Here is a 15,894-nt window from a genome sequence, read left to right on the forward strand (position 1 = left end):
AAACAGGTAATACAAAAACAAAAACAAAAACAAAAACCCACCTTTTTTAAGGAGACAGCTACAGGAATGGTTCCCACTTTAAGATACAAGGTCCGTGATTGATTCGATGGGTTCATTCAGTCATTCGCTCATTCCCTCATCCCAGCATCCATGGAGCGCCAAACTCTTGTTTCTGAGAATCAACTGGTCCCTGTCCTGGAGGAATGCGGAGAGCACGGAAAGAAGAGAAGTGCAGGTGGCCAGTTTCCCTGCACTGTACTTGGGAGACTCAGAGGAGGGAGATGGCTGGCCTGAGTGGTCAGGGAAGACTTCCTGGAACAGGAGATGTGGAATCTGAGCCATGAAAGGCCAGTGGAACTTCCCTGGGTAATCAAGTTGTCTCATCAAAGATCCCCTGTGACATGGCATGAGGATAGAGGAGAGCATTCTGTACCTGGGCCACAGGGGCCCTGAGGACTTCTGGGAGATGAAGAGGAGTCGGTGGGCACCACAGGAGCCTGGAACACCGCGTGGGAGACCTCCTGCAGACTTTGGGAGTAAGAGGATATCAACAAGGCTAGACTCAGATGAGAGCAATCCTAATAGCCAGGGGCGGACTGAAAGGAGAAAAACAGAAGGCTAGCAATTGCCCACTAGTGGGAAAGAGAGAAAACGGGAGAGATTTGGAGAGCTGTCACCCTCTTGGAGACTGATGTGCTCAGGGACTGATGTGACCAGAAAGCAGGGGGACAGTGAGACACAGGAAGCCTGGGGGGCAGGAGGACGAGGAGCCTGCTCAGATGTGGCGGTCCAGTGGTCAACCTGGGCCTACTCCCCACGGCTTTCAGAAGTGTCCAGAGAGATTTTCTTCTCTCAATATTCTATTCGGTGCACTGTCGGAAAGTCCACAAGACGCTGAATTCCAATTAACTACCAAAAAGCCAGATGCTGTGGTTCAAAGTGGTAGAACACCAGCTGTAAGCACAAAAGCTCAGGGACAGTGCCCAAGTCTTGAATCCTAGCCCCAGATCCAGCAAAAAATAAATAAAAATAAAATAAAACTCTCTGGTCTGGGTTCTCTGATTTTTATAAAGGAAGAGATTGTCTATTCCTCATCCAGTCAGGCTTCCACAGGATAAAAATAATGACATCTCTGAGTCTCACTGTCTCACCTGGCCCAGGTATCCAGGCCTGAGGGCAGCTGGGTGGAGGAAGCTTTCCCCCTGTCCTCAGTTGGGAACCACCCTCCTTCATGCCAGGAGTGGATCAAAGGGGAGGACTGGCAGCTTTACAGGTGGCCCTGGCTAGGGTTACAGACCTGTCGACAGGGCTTGCTGCCCGGGGACACTTCTCCATGCTGGGATGTGGAATCCTAGTGCTCTGGCAAGCCTTGGGGCATGATAGTTTCAGTGGACAGAGTTAGAAAAAGGACTGTCTCCAGATTTCCCTGGGTAAAGAGGGAGCCTCACAATGCCTACCAGCCTTAACCTCTGAGGGGTAACCAGGAAATGACACACCCACACTCCTACCTGGGCAGTGCTTCCTGAAATGAGCCTGCTTTGGGAAACCGCAGCTGGGAATAGCTGTTCCTGGGAAGGCTGCAGTCAGTCACCGTTGGCCCCAAAGTAGCCATCCATGCCAGGCTGCTGGCTCCAGCGAGAGAAGAGAATGTGCCCAATACAGCACAGGTGCTTTCCATACATGGACTCACTTCATCCCAGTGCTTCTGGCACAGGGCACAGGTGGAGGAAACTGAGGCGCAGAGAAGTCAGGTGATTTGCATGGAGGCCATCCAGAATTAAAATCTGATGGCTATGTGACCTTGGAGAAGTCAGTAGTCAGTTCATTTTCCCCAAGCAGTACCTTTATCTCTGCCATGAAGGGGGGTGGGTGGAGGGGTGGATACCTCACAGAGTCCACGTAATGGATATAAAAGCTCTGGACATAGCTTGAAACCACAGAGAAACCACTTGATAATCGAAAGGTATATTGTTCTTCTTATTGGTTCCTCAAATCGCTTATAATTAAACAATCTGACATTAAGTTCTAGAATGTCCTTGGGTTTTTTGTTGTTTTGTTTTTGTGGTGCTAGAGATGAAACTCAGGACCTTGGTGCATGCTAGGTGAGTGCTCTAGGATAGAGTTATATCTGGAGTCTGAGTTTCCTTCTTTCCTTTGTCCTTCCTTCCTTTTCCTTTTTTCTTTCCCTCCTTCCTTCCCTCCTTGTGCTAGAGAGCAAACCTACAACCTCAGAAATTTCACTCTTTATTTTCTGGTCTACAATTGGGCAACACTTTTTTTCTGTAGCATAGAACCAGCATCGTCTAAACTTCTGTTATGTGCATTAACCCATCTTCTTTGCAGCAGCCTAGGAAGCTGAAACTCGCCTGCCATCCCCCTTTCTGTGTACTCTTTCTGGAGAAGAGGTTGGATCCACAGAGGTCAAGTCACATGCATGGGCCCCACAGGGATGAATAACAGAGCTGGATCAGGAACCCAGATGTCTCCCTGACCAGGACTTTCTCTACCGCATAGCGACAGCCACAGAGGGCTGTGGCTACCCAGCCTCAAGAGAGCCTGCCTTGGCTTCTGGGGGGGGGGGTAGGGAGGGAGGGGGAAGCCTGAGTTGGAAGGGGTGCTGAGAGGAGGGTAGAGCTGGTCCTTGATGTGGTGGCTGGGCCCAGGCAGGGCTGTCGCCACAGTCCTAGGGTTTGGCTGGGCTAGCAGCCACCACTTCCGTTGGTGTGGCAATGCTGGGTGGATCTGGGTCTGGGAGTGCGTAGGGCTGGGATAGGGAGGATGCTCTGCCCAGCCTGGCGTAGGGCTCTTTGCCTTTGGATCCGGGTGGGGTCTTTTGTCTTGTGTTTCACTTGCATCATCCATCCTAGCTTCCAGGCACAGGTAGTCAGGGCCCACACTCCAGCCCAGCAGGTCCCTGTCAGAGGACAAGAAGATGCTCAGCCTCCAAATCTTCCTCCTGGGAGAGGATAAAACCTTCCGTAATAACCTACTGGGTGCTGGGCATATCCTGGTGCTCAGAGTGGATTAGCTAAAGCTCTTTTGGTTTTTGTAATAGCCCAATAAGCCAGGTATATTACTATTCCTGCTTTGCAGGTAAGAGAGAAGAAGCCCAAGGCTGACAGTCCTGGCTGATAGAGCCAGCATTTTTCCAAAGCTTGAGAGCTTTCAGGATATCATTGCTTTACTGGAGACCACAACAGCCAGCCAGCTTTGCTGGAGCCCATGGCTACATCCTGCTCACCCTACCAGGTAGAGGGGGGCCTATTCCCCCACACCAGGCAATGGCAAGGGCCTTCTGTGCCATTGAACCACTCGGTTCAACTTCCAGGTGGGCTGAGCTCTTCACTGAGCTGGTAGAGATTTAAGGATGGGCATGAAAATATAAAGAGAGAAGTACAAGTAATGGTCTGAGAAAGGGTTCGTTTGACTAGGAGGGGAAAACTCAGATGGTGTTTGAGTTGGGCTTGGAAAGAATGAGTCTCCTTCCGATAGTGGGGAACAATTCTTGACTTAGATGTGAAGAAGTATTTTCTCTAGTAGAGACTTGAGTTCCTTCTAGCCCCTCCTTAGGAACGTCTTCAAAGCAGAGTGCATTAAATAGGCATCTTTTCTGGAAGGTAGTAAGAGGCCAGGAGCAGCTGAGGATGACGAGTTGGGCCTGGCAGGCATCTCTGTAGGGTTTATGGAGGAAACAGAGCTTATCACATAGTAGAGATTGGTTGTGACCAGAGACCCGGGTGGCAGGGAGCCTTTGAGAGGGGGCAAGTGAGACTCCTCCTTGACGTCACTGACAGTTTAGTGGCCTGCTCTGCTTAGACTTGGACAGAGGGCTACCCAGGGCTCTTGTGCGGCAAGCTGGGCAGCAGCCCTGGGCAGCAGGATGAGAGGAGGCAAGGCAGGACTGGTGACATGGCTTATATGACCCAGGACAAAGTGAACAATCTGGCCCGGTTTTAAAAACAACAGGGGCTGGGGATCTGGCTCAGCGGAAGAGCGCCTGCCTGGCGAGCGCAAGGCGCCGAGTTCGGTCCCCAGCTCTGGAAAAAAAACAACTACAAAAAACAACAACAAAAGACGATGACTTTCAAGAGGTCAAGAGCACATAATTGACATGCACGTTTAGGGGACCCTTCTAAGCCTGGACCACACATCCATAAAGCCAGCCAGAAAGAAGGAAGGAGGCCATGAGGGGGAAGCCACGGGAGTCTTTTATCTCAGTGGTCTCCTGACCTACATGAAGAGAACCCATCAACACAAAGGCGGACAACAGAGCCACAGTCAACCCTTTTCTAAGTCTGACAGCATGGTCCACGAAGGCTCTGGTGGTTCACGCAGGTGCCCAGTCTCAATTCCAGCTTCCTGTCAAGAGTCCAGGTCTTGCCTGTCTGGGAAGAGAGAACGTGGGTTGGTTCCATCTCGGTGTTGGGGAAGCTCTGACGATGGGGAAAGTATGTCACACTTGGAGACTGGCTGGGGACGAGGCCTCTGGAGCTGTCTCTTACATTGACAGAACTGACAACCAAGAATAGGGGATATTGGCAAGTACAAAGAGTGATGGCCCAGAAAAGAATCAAAGTAGTAATAATGGGCTCAGTTGGCCCTGTCCCCCAGGATCCCCACCCTGGGGTTCATGTGACTGAGAAGCCTGATGTTTCTGTTTTAGCAAGAGGATCAAAACCATCTTTCCAAGCGACATAAGCCAGGAGGTAATTTTTGGCCCAGATGTAACTTTCTAAGTTCCTTTTTTCCTACTCCTCGTTTTTCAGTTGCCTTTAAAGAGGCCGCAGAGAACTGAAAAACAAATCCAAGTTTTTTAAAGAAACAAGTGCAAAAAGGCAAACTGGGCATGGGGACAGAGCTGCCAGCTGCACAAAATGTGCCTGAAAAACAGCATCTTTCTGTTTGGCAGGTGCCGGGGATTTACGGTTGAGTTTTAAAGACGGTTCATCACGTTACAAGCCAACTCAGGAGACCCTCATAAAACTCTGCTCCTATGAAAGAACAAACTAGCCGATAAAAGTCAGCTGCTGCCTATAAACACGCCATGGGGATTGCAATTGAGTGGTGCATTTATTTATTAGTCTGGGCTCTCTGAGCAAATTAAGAACTACCCCACAAGTTTGAATCCGGAGAGGCTGGGGGGCACAGCGCATTGTTGCCTGCTTGCAGGATGGAGGACGGGCTCCGTCGCTTCTGTCCCTGTTATTTATTCTCCTGGAGACCAAGGGGATTTTTGTTGTTGTTGTTGTTGTTGTTCAGGCATGTAGTCTCAGACTTCTTATTCTCACCTCCCATAGAAAGAATCAGCCATTATCCTCTCCATCGCCTGCCTGTACGCTCATCACATTCTTCATAACAGTGTGACTCCCAGCAGGCGTGCATCTACCCTAGGATTCGACTTTTCTTATTTACCTTTATATTGCCACCAATCTGTGCTGTGCTGAGATTCAGGGAGACTTCAGGATGGATGTAACAGATTTAAGTTCTTACTATCGGGGCTGGGAACATGGCCTAGTGGTAAAGTGCTCGCCTTGTAAGTTCTTACTATCCCACTCCAAACAGCATGCATAGAGCTGTTAGGAGAGCAATGCTGAGTTCTAGCCATGCGTTGTGAGGGGATGGAGAGAGAAGAGGAACAATGAGGAAGGGCTGAAGGCCCGTTTCTCTCCCAGACAATATTTGAAGCTGCTGTTCTTAGCCATTCTTACCCCATCAAACTTCCTTCCCCCAACCCCACCAATTTTATTCAGGATTAAAGAGAAAAAGTAGCAATTGTGTAGCCATCTGTGGGGAACTAGTTAAGAAGGCAGATAGTGTACTCTTTTACACATGCATAAATCCGATGTCCAGAGCCCCCTGCTCTAATGCACCCTACCAAGTACCAATCTCAGAAAAATGGCTTTCCTTTGCACTGTGCAGGAGACAAGGGATGTTCCCAGAATGGTGGAGCGGAGAGGGAGCACCTGAAAGGGGTTGCCCTCTGTCCATTTTTTTTTAAGGACTGGCTTTATATTTTTAGGCCCAGGCATATGGGGCAAAGTGTAAGATTGGCAGACAACTCCAGGAGCCACTCCAACCCCTTTGGCTATGGGATGAGAAGGGAGAGTAACTGGCAAGCTTACTGCTGCCTCAGAAAGGGATTGGGACACTTTATGAGCCACTGCCAAGCCAAATGGAGGTAGCTCTGTGCGGGACCCATACCCCATGCAGGGCAGTGGTACAAATTCTGGCAGCATCTTTGATAAGCTATGGGACCATAGAAAAATCATGTCTCAGGTGCCTCACCTGCTTATGGCGGGATTGTAAAATACAGTGGAAGAGAAGGGGTATTCGAGCATGGGTTGGGTGTAGTGGCTCATGCCTGTGATCTTAGCTACTCAGGAGGCTGAGATCTGAGGACTGTGGTCTGAAGCCAGCAACCCAAGTCAACAAACCTTTGAGATTCTTAACCTCCAAGGAACCAGCAAAAGGTGAGAAGGGCACGTTGTAGTTTAAGTGTTAGAGCATCAGCCTTAAGTGATAAAGCTAAGCAAGAATGCCAGGCCCTGAGTTCAAGCCCAGTAATTGTGCGCATGTGTGTACTCGTACATCCATGCACACATACACGCACACAGGCACACACACAACCAAGAGTATGGCACAGAGCTATGCATGAAGTAGGTGACTAACAGCTCTTCAGTAAATTTCGATCCCTCAAATGTACGCAAACGTATGCAAAGCCCTTGCCTATCTTTTCTCACTGAATCTTATAGCCCTATACACATGCCATCTTCTTCATTCTACAGACAGGAAAACTGAGCAGTCTAAGGGGAAGTCACTCCCCCAGAATCACACAGCTAGAGGCTGAGACTTCACCCCAGGTCTAGGTGAGAAGCAATGCGGCACGCTTTCCTGAGTTGATTATGAACGTGCTCCTTCCTATACCTACCTCCAAATGTGCATTAGCCCTCCCTTCTCATAGGGAAAAAGCTGCATAAAGGGGCCTGGGCTTGGGCAATTTGGGAAAGTACCTGGCTTCTCTTGTGCTTATTAATGGCAGACAAAGTACTGTCACTATAAAGCTTTGGGCAGGAAGGAGTCTTTCTCTTTAGAGCCCAAGTGGCCCACTGGCTTAGGACAGCTCTTACTCTGAGAGCAGAACATTAAAGCCAATTTGTGAATATGGTCAGGATGGGGATAGGAGAGAAGCCAAAATTCTTCGTTTAGTCCCAATTGACTATCTCAGTGACAGAGGAGGGCCTATGACCCAACCAAGGGAAACAGATTCTTGCTCCATAAGTGAGAGGCATTACCTAATGAGGAGAGAAGTAGTCTCAGTATGGTTATTGTCCTAAATTAGTATTTTGTTTTATTTAATTTTGGAGCCAGTACTAGAGCTTGAACTCAGGGTCTGAGTGGTGTCCTTTAGCTTTTTCACTCAAGACTGGCATTCTACCATTGAGCCACAGCTCCATTTCTGACTTTTTTGCTGGCTAATTGGAAATAAGTCCCATGGACTTTCCTGCTTGGACTGGCTTCAAACTTAGATCTTCAGCTCTCCTGAGCAGCTAAGATCACAGGTGTGAGCCACTGGTGCCCTGCTAAATAGATAGCATTTTAACAGCAGAAACCTATGAGGGGACTAAATAAAGATTATAGTTACTACTAAACACTATACCAACATACTTTTTTCTTTTTTCCTTTTTTTTTGGCCAGTCCTGGACCTTGGACTCAGGGGCTGAGCACTGTCCCTGGCTTCCTTTTGCTCAAGGCTAGCCCTCTGCCACTTGAGCCACAGCACCACTTCTGGCCATTTTCTGTATATGTGGTGCTGGGGAATCGAACCCAGGGCTTCATGTATACGAGGCGAGCACTCTTGCCACTAGGCCATATCCCCAGCCCCTACTTTTTTCTTTTTAATCATTATCTGTTTCAAAGAGGAAGGCTCAAGAAGCCTTAATTATACAAACACAACACAGATAGAGATAAGAAATGCATCATGAATTGATTTTGTTGTGTACACATCATATGGTGTATTTACACACATGCAGGTGGCTAGAATGTTGCTCAGCAATGTCATCTTAGGGGCCAGCCTCATATATTGGCCCTTCACTGACTGAAATGTTACTCAATTGTACATATATATGTATGTATACACACATACATATATATACACACACGTATATATACATGCGCACACATCTCATTTGTAGGACAAAATACAATGTTGTGAGTTAGGAATCAGGGCTCTTCACAATGTGGCTCATCTGTCCTTACAGACCTGTTTCCTATCATTTGTCCATTCTTCTGTGAGTCTTGTTTACCTGCTACACTGAGCTGTTACCATTTGCCAGGTGTAGGGAGTAAAGGCATTGAACTTCCAGGCAACCCACGCTTGCTTACACTGTGCCTTAGGCGTGGGAAGCACCCTGGAGCCTTCCCCCTCATCTAGTGCAAGTAAAATTCCCCTCAAGGTTCACATGGTGCTGTCACCAAGAACCAATCCCACAGCAGTCAGTCATCGCCTCTGCTCTCCACAACTCTTCCCACCTCAACTCTAGCACCTTTATTTACCAAAATTTAAATCTGACTTTTTCTATTAAAAAAAAAGTCTGGTCCTTGAACCATTAGCCTTCACATGACCTGGGCCCTCATCAGTAATGAAGAATCTTATCTAAGGCCTAAGAAAACATCAGTGCAAATTCAAGTTTGAGAAACTCTGGTTTAACAATCTTCCTGACTAAACTCTCCCCAGGCTCTATCCACAGAGCCTAACATGACTGTATACCCATGCTTGGCATAATAACACACACCGTAATTCTAGCATGTGTGAGACAGAGGCAGGAGGATTATATTTTTGAGCCCAGCCTGAGCCACATTGAGACCATGTCTCAAAAATCCAAGGGTGTGGGAAGCAGCTCAGTAGCAGAGCACCTACCTAATATGCGCAAGGCCCTGGGTTCTAACCTCAACACTCAAATATCTTCTAAGTTTTATTTGCAATTATTATATAGACTATAATTTTCCAAATTCCTGGAAAAATATATATAGCATTTTATTTATTTATTTTTTCAATTGTGGGGCTTGAATTCTGGGACGGGGTGCTGTCCTGAGTGCTTCAGCTCAAGACTAGCATTCAACCACTTGAGCCACAGCGCTATTTCTATATATAGCATTTTATTAAGTTACCTAAAAAGTGTACAATGGAGCATTCTGTATATTTCAATTTTTACAATCTGAATGTATTACCTTTATAGACAGCATAAAGACCATGGAAACCATTTTATGTGGAAAACGTAAAATAACACATAAAATGATATAAAAGGCATAATACATTCACAAAATTGTATATAATATCAATAATGGCATATAGTTAAGTATATCTGTGGATATGAAAGATGGCTACGCTACACATGAAATTTCAAAAAAGGCAATTTAACAATAACTTTTTAAAATTCTTTTTTTTGCCAGTCAGTCCTGGGCCTTGGGCTCAGGGCCTGAGCACTGTCCCTGGCTTCTTTTTGCTCAAGGCTAGCACTCTGCCACTTGAGCCCCAGTGCCACTTCTGGCCGTTTTGTTTTGTTTTGTGTATATATATATATATATATGGTGCTGGGGAATTTAACCCAGGGCTTCATGTATATGAGGCAAGCACTCTTGTCACTAGGCCATATTCCCAGCCCTTTTAAAAATTCTTGTGAATGGACTTTGAAAGGATACCAAGATGACTTCAGTGGAGTATTATATCGTCCTATATATAAATTTTTGCCTTTTTTTTTTTGGCGAGTCCTGGGCCTTGAACTCAGGGCCTGAGCAGTCCCTGGCCTCCTTTTGCTCAAGGCTAGCACTCTGCCACTTGAGCCACAGCGCCACTTCTGGCCATTTTTCTGTATATGTGGCACTGGGGAATCGAACCCAGGGCCTCATGTATATGAGGCAGGCACTCTTGCCACTAGGCCATATCCCCAGCCCCGAATTTTTGCCTTTTTTGTTTGGTCAGTTGTAGGGCTTAACTCTGAACTCCGGATGCTGTCCCTGAGCTCTTCAGGCCAAAGCAAGTGCTCTACCACTTTGAGCCACAGCACTTCTGGTTTTCTGGTGATTAATTGTAAATAAGAGTCTCACAGACTTTCCTGCCCAGGCTGGCTTCAAACCATGGTCCTCAGATCTCAGCCTCCTGAGTAGCCAGGATTACAGGTGTGAGCCACCTGCACTCAGCTTTCCTACACTTTTTTTTTTAACATAAGAAAAACACAAAGCCATTTTTATTTTATTTTATTTTGTTTGATAGTCCTTGGGTTTAAACTCAAGGTCTGAGCACTGTCCCTGAGATTCTTTGGCTCAAAGCTAGCACTCTGCCACTTGAGCCACAGCTCCACTTCTGGCTTTTTCTATTTATGTGGTGCTGAGGAATGGAACCCAGGGCTTCATGCATGCTAGGCAAGCACCCTACCACTAAACCACATTCCCAGCCCAAAGCCATTTTTATTTTGAAAACTATACTCTGGGAGTCTCATTCCCAGTTACTAGCCCTCAGTAACAGCTCCCTCAAAGACAGTTTTTCCTAAGGATTCATGCTGCACGAGCTCCACCTGGTGGCAAGTTCTGGAAACGGAAATTGGCTTGATGATAAGGAAACTATTGAGATTGCTCAAACATTTTAAAATGTTTTCCATCAACATCACTTTCTCCTTTCATTTGTATGTGAGGAATGCACTTAGGGCCTCATGCAAGCCAAATATGCACTCTACAACTAAATTACATCCTCAGACCCATCCATTTCTTTCAATCATCATGGAGTCAGATACTGTCATAAACAAAACTAGGACCTGGTATCAATCAGACATGTTTTGGATGATGCCAGGGATTCCCTACTATCTTGGACCTTATGGGAGATAGGCACTGTGCTCATCAGCACAGCCTTTCCTGTTTTCTTCCATCCTCCTCCTCCCTGAGCCTCAGAAGAGGACAAGCGGTGGCTACGTAACCCTCAGTGATGACCAGGCATGGAGAAGTCCCAAAGACATCTAGCAGCAACTGTCCCCAAGACCCAGTCCTGAGCTTCTGCAGTGCCAGCCTTCAGCTGTGGGGCTCCAGGCTCCCGATAAACATGCAGTTGCCTTACTCCTTCAGGAAGAAGGAAACATTCAATAGGGTATCTGGAATGGAAAGAAAAATTGACAGGTCACCTCTGCAGTGAACACGAAACATCAGATTTAGGGAAAGGATATATATGGAGTGAACAAAACTACTACCTTGCACAAGGTCCTGGTGTTCATCTTCTGAAATTTGGTCCCAGGCCTTGGGCAATGCTTGGATGCCAGCCAAGTCTCCCCACTGGATTGAGGAGAAGAGGTACTTTCTCTTCAGGTACTTTCTGGGACGTTAAGGACTGCTCAGAAAGAAAATAAAGAGCCAGGCACCAGTGGCTCACACCTGTAATCCTAGATACTTCAGGAGTCTGAAATTTGAGGATCAGAGTTCAAAGTGAGCCGGGACAGAGAATTCTGTGAGACTCTAATTAATCACCAAAAAGCTACAAGTGAAGCTGTGGCTCAAGTGGTAGAGTACTATCCTTGAGCAAAAAAAGCTCAGGGATAGCACTCTGATAGCAACCTGAGTTCAAGCCCCAAGACTGGCACAGGAAAAAAAAAGAAAAAGAAGGAAAATCTATTGCAGGAAGGAAGTACTCTGGTGAGAGTGATGGGGAGCTACAAAGTTAAGATGTGGTCACCATTACACTTTACCATGTGGCAGGACTAACCTGGGCCACAAGTATTTTATGAGCAACTCCAACAGGGAAGAAGAATCCAGCACTTCACTTCCCTGAAACCTACAGAACCAGAAACTGAGAAGAAAAGTGAAGTGAAAGGCAAAACTCAGCAGTCACTCCAAGATGAATCAATCCGCTTCAGAAGAGAGCAGAACATTTCAGCTGGTAGAAGATGCAGAAGCAAAGGCATCGGGAGTGGGGAAGCCAGGGAGGATACAGGGAAAAGCACGCCTTACAGGGAAACTAACATGTAGAGAAGGTGGGTGAGCCAGAACACAGAACACAGAAGACCAGGATAAAAGCCACAGGAGCCACTGGCAATTCTGTATGAAGTGCCTGGTCATGAGTGGACTTTCTGAAGACGTGTGAACAACTGTCAGTTGGAATCAAGCTAGGGGGAAGAACACCAGAGACAAAGAAACTGTGGAGAAGCTCCCCATAAGAGTGCAAGTGAAGCCAGGCACCGGTGATGGCTCACTCCTGTAATACTTTCTGGGAACTATTACTCGGAAAGCTGAGAGCAGTAGGATTGCAGTTCAAAGCCAGTCAGGGCTGAAAGGTTCAAAGGCTCACAAAAATACTCTTTACTCCAATGTCACTTCCTCCCAATAGCTGCCTTTACCATCCTATTTTAAACCAAACATCACATCCCCATTTTTTTTTCTGTAGAACATATTGCCATCGAACACATCATATACTTTCCTTTTCTTAATGCCCATCTTGCAACACCTGTATCAATGCCTGGCAGGTAAACTATTTGAGGCAAGATAATTTTTTTAAGAATGCAGATGGAATCCAAGTTCAGGAACAAAAGAGACTCAAACCATATAGTTTTCTATCTTGTGGAAATCAAAATTTAAAAAGGACTTCTTAAAAGAGCTCTAGGCACTACCTGAAGTGAACACAAAGGATATGAATTTCGATAATGTCTCTCAATGTCTTGCAGCCGTTCCAACATGTCAGCCACAGAAGGGCTCAGAGCTGAGGGCTGCAGGACAGCATCAATGCCCACCGCATGTGCGTGTTGCTCATAGGTCTGGAACACTTGCTCCACGTGGTTGCTGACATTGTCACGCACCTTGAGAAGGGTGGCTCTGGGGGTAAGATTATGACATTAAGCAGTATCATGACAGAGGGAGGTGAGGTTCTCTACCCTGGCACTACTGGTGTTGGGATAGGATGACTGTGTTATGACAGGCTGAGCTGTGCACTGCAGGATGTTTAATAGAATGCCTAACTTCAACCTACTAGGCGACAGGAGTAAACTACACCCTCTTCAAATTAAGGTAATAATGCCCCTCAGAGAATCATTCCAACTGAGACCATGATCTAAAGAGATTGGTGGTAGTATCTTGTAGAGGTAGCTCAAGAATCACACCTGAGGGGCTGGGAATATGGCCTAGTGGCAAGAGTGCTTGCCTCCTATACATGAAGCCCTGGGTTCAATCCCCCAGCACCACATATACAGAAAACGGCCAGAAGTGGCGCTGTGGCTCAAGTGGTAGAGTGCTAGCCTTATGCAAAAAGAAACCAGGGACAGGGCTCCGGCCCTGAATCCAAGCCCCAGGATTGGCAAAAAAAAAAAAAAAAAAAAAAGAATCACACCTGAGCCAGGCATCTGGTGGCTCATACCTGTAATCCTAGCTATGCAAGAGGCTGAGATCTAAGGATCATAGTTCAAAGCTAGCCTGGGCAAGAAAGGCCATGAGACTCTTATCTCCAATAAACTGCTCAGAAAAAGCAGGAAGTGGTGCTATGACTCAAGTGGTAGAGCCCTAGCCTTGAGCACAGAGAGGCTCAGGGACAGTACCCAGGCCCTGGCCCTGAGTTCAAGCCCCAGGACCAGCAAAAAATAAAAACAGATTTAAAAAAAGAATTGATAACTGATTTAAAGACAGAAGCTAGTTGGGCCCTGGTGGCTCATGTCTATAATCCTAGATATTCAGGAAGCTGAGATCAGAGGATTGAACTTTGAAGCCAGCTGGAGCAAGAAAGTCCATGATTATCTCCATTAACCACCAGAAAACTAGAAGAGGAGCTGTGACTCAAATTGGTAGAGCACTAGCCTTGGGCAAAAAGAGCTCAGCTTAGGGACAGTGTGCAGGCCCTGAGTTCAAGCCCTAGGACAGACAAAAAAAAAAAAGCTAAAAAAGTGATGATTCTCAAAGATAAGCTCAGTTGTCATAGAAAGTAAAGATCAAGGAAGCTATCTGAGGCTGCCATTAAACTGAAAGGAGAGGAAATGCTCACTTATGACAAGTACAAGGAAATAGAAGCAACAAACCAGCATGCAAAAAAAGGAGCCCAGGGACAACAACCAGGCCCAGAGTTCAAGCCACAAGACTGGCAAAAAAAGTGCATACAAGTTAGTGGATCTCCACATTTTTACAAAATCGTGAACCATGTAATACCAGAACATTTCCAGCCTCCCCCAAAAGAAATCCTGGAAATCAATAGTATCCATTCTGGCACTCTCCTCTTCCCCTAAGCTCCAGACAACTAGTTGTCTACTTTTTCATTCTTTGTTTACATGTGGTTCCAGGATTTGAACTCAGGGTCTCACACTTGCTAGGCAGGTGCTCTACCACTTGAACCATGACTCTAGACTTGCATCCTTTTAATGCAGTTCAGGCTGGTCTCAAGCATATAATCCTCTTGCTTCAGCCTTCCAAAAGCTGGTATTATAGGTTTACACCACAATGCTCTGCAATTTACCTCCTTTTCATTTCTATGGATTGGTCTATGCTGGATGTTCCTTAGAAATGGAATAATACAAAATGGGGTCTGGTTTCTTTTGCACAGCATAATGTTTTCCAAGATTTATGTAAGTGGTGGCATATATCAGTAATTTACTTTTTATAACCTAATAACATATTTCATTGTATAAACCTACCATATATATTTTTTCAATCTGCTATCAAAGAAAGCTATAGAAGTAGACTAATCCTTTTCTGCTTTTGTAACTTACCTTAATCCCTTACCCCACCCTTGATTACCATGGTTGGCTATTGACAAGAGAAATGGTAACAGATGGCTTTTTTTCTTTTTTTTGGGGGGGGGAGTCAGTCAAGGAGCTTGAACTCAGGGTGCTGGCTCTGAGCTCCTTAGCTTGAGCCACAGGGCCACTTCAAAGGGGTTTGGTTTGTTTTTTTTGGGGGGGGGGGTGTTTAGTTGGAGATAAGAGTGTCATGGGGACTTTCCTGCCAGGACTGGCTTTGAACCTCCATCCTCAGATCTCAGCTTCCTGAGTAGTTAGGATTATAGGTAAAAGCCACCAGCGCCAGGCTAGATATCTGATGCCTTTTGACTGAGGTTCCACAGCAACATAAGGAAAGGAGGGGAGTGGGTGACACATCCAAATGCCAAGCTCTCAAGGAAGGAAAAAGCCATCCTTCTGATCCATGCGAGCTACTTATAAGACACTCGGGCTTAAGATTTTTTCCTGCAGGAGGCAGCGCCCAGGAGCCTTACAGTCTTTGGGCTAGCTGGTCCAGGACGACGTCTGCAGAGGCCAGCTGCTGGTGGCGGAGACGCTCCTGCAAATCCGGGAAGGCCCGAAGGGCCGGCACATCCTCAAAGCGCAGGCGGTGCGCAGCCTGCATCTGCTCCGCCAGGTTGCTGAGCGAGAGCAGGAGGGGCCGGCAGTCCTGCACGGTGCCCCACCACAGGCCCTGCTGCTCCTCCACCGCGGGGAAGCACTTCCTCAGGGCCTCCTGCACAGCAAGCAAAGGCTGTTCTTGAGGCATCTTCTGTTGGAAAAAGTAAAACAGCAAATAGGGTCAGGGGGCCAGGGCGGTGGAGGAGATACTGGGACCCCCGTGGGAGGGGTCCCCAAGTCCCAGCGGATGAAACCGGACTGGGCAGCGTCCGGCGGATCGGTGAGGGTCTTTGGCTTCCCACCTCAGGAATGGAGCCGCAGTCCTTCAAAGGCAAATCCTCCGGCAACAGGGCAATCTTTGGCTTCCGACCCCGGATTTTAAGGGGCTCAGCTTTGCCTCCCTCAGATCCTGGGTCTCGGCTCCTTTCCTGGAAGTTGCCCAGTCGCGTTCTCTCAGGAAAATTTGAAGCTAAGGAATCCACGGAGGTCACCAGAAACAAGGCACGCCTGGCACGCTCTCCTCTGCGCATGCTCGAAGCGGCGT

The 15,894-nt window shown here is 47.0% G+C and overlaps 1 protein-coding gene across 1 annotated transcript; it reads right to left on the reverse strand.

Annotated features, from left to right (window-relative positions):
- Nucleotides 1-10,381: 10,381 nt before the first annotated feature.
- C7H1orf109 (chromosome 7 C1orf109 homolog) lies at nt 10,382-15,861 on the reverse strand. The gene is made up of 5 exons (XM_048350925.1): nt 15,653-15,861; nt 15,224-15,501; nt 12,667-12,846; nt 11,235-11,353; nt 10,382-11,138 (listed from the first exon to the last, which is right to left on the reverse strand). The coding sequence occupies exons 2-5, from the start codon at nt 15,496-15,498 to the stop codon at nt 11,101-11,103; spliced, it is 612 nt and encodes a 203-aa protein (XP_048206882.1). The 5' UTR covers nt 15,499-15,501; nt 15,653-15,861; the 3' UTR covers nt 10,382-11,100.
- Between the last annotated feature and the right edge of the window lie 33 nt (nt 15,862-15,894).

Source organism: Perognathus longimembris, chromosome 7, assembly GCF_023159225.1.
Source record: "Perognathus longimembris pacificus isolate PPM17 chromosome 7, ASM2315922v1, whole genome shotgun sequence".
NCBI classification, from domain to species: Eukaryota; Metazoa; Chordata; class Mammalia; order Rodentia; family Heteromyidae; genus Perognathus; species Perognathus longimembris.